This window comes from Populus alba, chromosome 8, assembly GCF_005239225.2.
Source record: "Populus alba chromosome 8, ASM523922v2, whole genome shotgun sequence".
NCBI lineage: Eukaryota > Viridiplantae > Streptophyta > Magnoliopsida > Malpighiales > Salicaceae > Populus > Populus alba.
The window spans coordinates 4,218,964-4,224,661 of NC_133291.1; the positions used below are offsets into that span (position 1 = coordinate 4,218,964).

General features: G+C 35.8%; 1 protein-coding gene across 5 annotated transcripts; it reads left to right on the plus strand.

The window, feature by feature from the left end:
* Window positions 1–604: 604 nt before the first annotated feature.
* LOC118055871 (arginyl-tRNA--protein transferase 1) lies at window positions 605–4,785 on the plus strand. Of its 5 annotated transcripts, none has more exons than XR_012170458.1 (6): window positions 606–1,017; window positions 1,567–1,605; window positions 1,822–1,972; window positions 2,411–3,520; window positions 3,657–3,763; window positions 4,417–4,785. XR_012170458.1 is itself a non-coding variant. In XM_073410750.1 (6 exons), exons 4-6 carry the CDS (start codon window positions 1,875–1,877, stop codon window positions 4,524–4,526), a joined length of 1,380 nt encoding a protein of 459 aa, XP_073266851.1. In that variant the 5' UTR covers window positions 968–1,017; window positions 1,567–1,605; window positions 1,700–1,728; window positions 1,822–1,874; the 3' UTR covers window positions 4,527–4,785. The 5 variants fall into 5 exon arrangements, 4 of the variants coding, with proteins under 4 accessions (XP_034923785.1, XP_034923783.1, XP_034923786.1 ...); XM_073410750.1 differs by lacking the exon at window positions 3,657–3,763 and adding an exon at window positions 1,700–1,728 and having other exon boundaries at window positions 968–1,017; window positions 4,355–4,785; XM_035067894.2 differs by lacking the exon at window positions 3,657–3,763 and having other exon boundaries at window positions 605–1,017.
* Window positions 4,786–5,698: the final 913 nt, after the last annotated feature.

Below are 5,698 nucleotides of genomic sequence, written 5' to 3' on the forward strand. Positions count from 1 at the left end.
TTTTTTCCACAACATGCACATACAATATTGAATACGACAACAAAATGCTTAAGATGAACCTTAAAGCAGGACCGCACAGAGAGAAAAGTTTCACCATTAACTTAACACGGGCAGCATCAAGTGATGTCATCATTCATCCCCCCAGACAACACATTCATCGAACTAAAGTAATGGAAAATTTATCGAGGTTTTTTTTAAAGTCGTGACATACGGGGTCTGTTTCTCATGGAAAATGGATATGGAAAAATAGGAGAATAGAAAAGGAAAATGATGGATACATACTGATCCATTTAATTGTTTAGTTAACAGGACCGGAAAAAAAATAAAATTCCGTCTAGTTTAAAGTAAATTGTAGATTATAAATGAATGCATTAAATTTCTGTCTCAAAAAAAAAAAAAAAAAGACTTCGCTGGAACCTTTTTATCTATACACACACGTGTATTTGATATAATGATATATAATATTTTTTTAAAAAATTTATTATTATTTTTTTTTTTAATAATAACACGTTAAAATTATAAAAAAACTAAAAAAAATATAAATTTAAAGCAAACATTCTTTCTACAAACAAGCTAACGAAGTCCAAACGGAGGTAGCCAAAATATATTTAAATATCAAAACAAAAACGACCTAAAAAGAAAACAGCTGTACAAGTTGGATTTCCAATTCCAAATTCACTGCACCTACGCATACGCGTACCTTTTCTCGCATTTGTCATTCATTTCTCTCTGAAAGAAAAAAAAAACCAGTAAAAAACGAAGAATCTTTGAGAATTGAAGCTGATACAGAGACAGACAAACTTGATCGGGCAAGATAGACAAACGGCGTCGTTTCATAGTTGATAGTCGTGAATTTGGTTTCGTGACCAGGGGGAATGGAAGGGAACACGAAAAAAAGCAACGCGAACAGCAGCAGCGGTAATAATAATCGAGGAGAATCCGTCGTTTATGATTATGGCCGCCTTAAAAATTCCTGTGGTTATTGTAAATCCACTGGTAGCACCAGCATCTTTCACGGTTTGTGTTTCTTTTTTTCGAGCAATTGATTGACGAAGTATGGATTCTTTTGAATTGCCTGGATTCTAATTTTCATCATCGTTTTTGTTAATTTAGGCCGTTTTCAGATTGTTTTTTTTTTTGCTAGATATATTTGATAAATTAATTAGCGTCTGTGCGTCTGTTTTCCTTTACAACTGACCAAAATATTAGCTCAGTCTAGTATGTAGTGACGAGGAGGTCAAAATTGGAGCTAGAAATTACTTTGGTTCGTTAATTTATTAAAGCTGGTGATTTCTTTTTAAATCCTTTTGCTGTACACTTAGCCGGGCTTTGTTAAGGAATGCAGTCTCCCTCTCTTTGCCATACAGAATTTTGAAATTCTGTTTTGTTTTCGCGTAACTACAGCTCTAATCCGTATTTATATGCTGTATGCTCGATAAGAGTACCAAATGAATTTGCTATATATGTATTTCAATCATAGCCGTTCCATATATAATTTTTTGCATCTGGATTTGATTAATGAAAAATCAAACTTACCTTTTGTCTTTCCTGTTTTCCATGTTGCAGGCTCGTGGGCAGACAGCATAACAGTCGATGACTACCAAGGTTAGTATATATGTTTTTTTCTAGTTTTTCTCATTATTTATAAAATTTGTTTTGCTGCCGCAATCAGATTTGATAGTATGTGATGTGGTAAAAGGTTATAAGGTGTCAGTTGTCATCTAAAAGGTGTGTTACTACGGTTTTTCTTCTTTTGTTTTTTCCGGTGGATATTCTAGTTTTGTTTCATTTGCCTCGTTTGATCCAACGCTTCCTTGTCAGACCTTCTTGACAGAGGATGGAGAAGATCTGGTTCTTTACTTTACAAACCTGAGATGGAAAAGACCTGTTGCCCATCTTATACTATCCGTCTGAGGGCAAGTGATTTTGTTCCGTCAAAAGAGCAACAACGAGTGTCTAGAAGAATGCAGAGGTATGCCTTCTATGTCCTAATTCAGTCTTTTCCTCTTAGAACACAAGAAACAAAAAAAAAAATATTCCAGTTTGTCAATTGGATTGAAGACAATTTTGAGCTATTCGGTCACAAGAGTCCAGAGTAATGTTGTCCACAAAAAGCATTGGGTTTATGATGCCCTTCATTAGAGTTACTGATAAAGGGAGATTCCAAAGTTGATATGTGATTGTGTCAAAGAACCATCTCAATTTAATAGTTTAAATTGTCAGGTAAGATCCTAAAATATGATTTATATTATTCTCTAACAGATTGAGATTTTATGGAATGGCTTATAAAGCTCAACTTTTTCATTGGCTAATCAGTTCGTATGATATTCTTAGGATAAGATGTGTTGAAAGCACTTTTGATTCATAAATCTTAGTTCCTTATTGAGTAGTAACCATTCTACATGCCTAGGTTTGTAGATGGTGCATTGGATGTGAAAAAATCAGTGGAAGCTGTAGAGGATCCCGGTATTTGTGCCAGTGCCTGTAAAGAAGTTTCAAGCTTAGGAACAAAGGAAACCTCGTCTGTTACAAAAAAGGAGAAAAATATGGGAGACCACATTACTGATTATTTGTCAGAACAAGTGGACAACGTGGTTTGGACATGCAGAGAAAGTGGGCAATTTCCTTGCAGTGTTCAATTACCAAAAGCTTCTGTTAAAAAGGTTTCACAAGCCAAAAGAAAACTGCTAGTGGAAGGAGCAGAAAATCTCATGTATTCTAGCAACATTGCATTTCAAATAGCAGCCACAATAAGACAGGTGCAATCAATTGCTAAGGATGCAAGTCAGAGTGCAGAAGATAACCCTCTGCCTCCAAAAATTATCGCAGAAAAATTAGCTGCTTCTTTAGATCAACTGGAGAAAACTAACAGCCTGTCAATCAGAGCTTGCAATGGGCATATTAATTTTTATACTGCAGCAACTCAAGCTTCTTCCAACAAAGATAGTCATATTGCTACGATCTCCCAGGAATCTGCAACCGGGAGAAAAGGCTGCTCTTTGAGGAATAGCTCCTTGCATCCTAAGGGAAAAAGGCGGAGGCTTGAGATTCGTTTGAAAAGGTCCAGTTTTGATCCAGAAGAGTTTGCATTGTATAGAAGATATCAGATAAATGTGCATAACGATTCTCCTGATGATATTTCTGAAAGCTCATATAGAATGTTTCTGGTTGATACTCCTTTAGTACCTGTTCAACCATCTGGTGATGATAGAGTCCCCCCTTGTGGCTTTGGCTCCTTTCATCAGCAATATGTAATTGATGGCCACCTAGTTGCTGTTGGTGTGATCGATATCCTTCCTAAATGTTTGTCGAGTAAGTATTTGTTTTGGGATCCAGATTTTGCCTTTCTATCACCAGGCAAGTATTCAGCCTTGCAAGAAATAGGATGGGTGAAAGAGAATGAAGTCTACTGTCCCAGTCTTCAGTATTATTATCTTGGCTATTATATTCATTCCTGCAGTAAGATGAGATATAAAGCAGCGTATCGCCCATCTGAGCTTCTTTGTCCCCTTCGTTACAAGTAAGTTGCTCTAATGAATCTTGCAACTAACTAGAAAAACAATGGGGCATGGAAATTTCTCCTTCGTTTTTAGTTTCTTTACTAGTGCATTAATCTGAAATCCACTTTGTCACTGTTAATGGAATTTGGACTCCAGAATATAAGGATTCCTTTGGGCATGATGATAATAGATCTCCTAATCTTACTCGCAATGCAATGATGAAATATAAAAATTGTATATATTTCAGCCTGAAGATATCTTAGGTAATCCTTCTCTTCCTTTACTGTATTTTTTTTTTTTTTTGGTTTTCACAGCATGTTAAATAGTTTTGAGCATTAAAGTTCAATAGTTTTCTGGGGTCATCATTCGAGAGCTTTTTTATAATATTTATTCTGACATCTACCGTCACTCTTAACTTTTTAGCAAGGATGTATGTTCCCTGTTATGAGAAGTAATAATATTATGGTAAATTATAAGCTTTTAAATAAGCTCCGGTACCCAACTTATCTCCTATCAATTTAGGATCTAGAACCTGTTCGTAAAAATAATCTCCTACTCTGCTTGAGAACATTCCTGAAAATGGTTTGTATCAGAGAAAGAAAAGTTGGATAGCCAAAAAGATTACTTGGAAAGGAACTTTTGTTATTGACAAATTACAGTCAATATTTTCGTGCTCTACACGTGGTCCATTTATGGGTGTTCAACTCTCATTCTACACTTACACTGCAAGTGCAAGTTTCAATTATGAGGCTAGACTTTTGGTTTCCTGCTTATTTATCATTAGTTGCCTATAGAACTTAGGTTGTTAGTCTGCTGGTTATTCGCAGTCTGACGAGCTGATGTCTTATCTCCAGATGGGTTCCATTTGAAATAGCACAACCTTTGCTTGACAAGAAGTCATATGTTGTCTTGTCAGATTCTGTGCTTTTACAAAGTGGAGAGTCGTCACAGCCTCTTGTCTCCGGAAATGTCATGGAAGAACAGGATGATGACAACTCTAAAAATGTTCTGATAGATGTTGAATGATAAATTGACTGGACCTGAATTTGAAAGTTCTGATGATGATTCAGTCCGGAAGCCTTTGGTCAGGCATCAGCTGAAGAAGACGAAATTTTTATGTGTTTGGTTAACTTGTTTTTGTAAGTGTTTTCATTAATAAAATTACCAAAAAGAACATGTTAAATTTGAAGAAGAGATGGGTTACAGTGTTTATGTTATCTGATGGGGAGGCAAGTAATGTACAAGGCTGTAAAAAAGAGCAATTTCATGCTGGTTTTTTATTTTATTTTGGAACAACTTTTTACATCAAAAACATATAAAAGGGTGGTTGGGAGAAAACACAGGAGCCACCACTCTGCCAGACACCCTCTTAAAAGTGAAATTTAGATTTTAATTTCAGAAGAAGGAAAAAGAGCAAGAGGAAGAATTACAGTCACTGTTCCAGTAGAGCCATGCTCCTCCCATCAAACGACGACTTGGATCGAAAGACAGCTAGCCGTCCCCCTCATTTGAACGAGAATGCTGTATATCTGTACCTTAATGCAGTTTAACATTATTATAGCTTTTTTCCCTTTTGTTTTCCCACCAGATTAGCTTCCATGAATTGAAATTCAAATTCATGTAGTGTGATTAGAAGATTCCTGGGAATTTTCTTTCTGACAACAAGAGATTTCACGATTTTGAACTGTGATGGCTATAGAGAGGACACACCTCTTTTTCACAGCTTTTACCTGTAACTATCACAATTAATTTTTTGAAACTGGCACAACGTCAGGTGCATAGGGTTAACTCCCGGTTTGATTATTCGTCTTCCAGGGAAGCCTCTTTTCTTTTACCTTACTTTCTTCTCTTGGAAATTTTATATTATACTCTACAAAGTGGATCGCTTCTCATTTTTTTTTTCCAGGAAATTGCAAGAATAATGGAACCTTAATATAATTACGAAAAAGGGCTTTCTACAAGAACCCTTTTTATCGAAGCAGCTGGGTCATTTGTTAGATGGGCTGCCGGGAAGGAAAACGCCATGGAACAAGTTGATTATTTTATTTTTGACAAGAACATTAATTGAATTTTAATTCTACATAGTTTTTGACATAATAACTAACCACATTTTTAACAGTGCGACCCATGCGATCAATTTGTTCTCATGGACCTCAACAATTGCTATACATGAACTGACGTACGAAACTGGAAATGAA

What these genes read in the sequence shown, in the direction of transcription:
- LOC118055871 (XM_035067892.2), top strand. Translation starts at nt 876, where the DNA reads ATGGAAGGGAACACGAAAAAAAGCAACGCGAACAGCAGCAGCGGTAAT. An exon ending in TAGCACCAGCATCTTTCACG is followed by an intron (nt 1,018 to 1,566) that starts GTTTGTGTTTCT and finishes TCCATGTTGCAG; the next exon opens with GCTCGTGGGCAGACAGCATA. An exon ending in AACAGTCGATGACTACCAAG is followed by an intron (nt 1,606 to 1,821) that starts GTTAGTATATAT and finishes CTTCCTTGTCAG; the next exon opens with ACCTTCTTGACAGAGGATGG.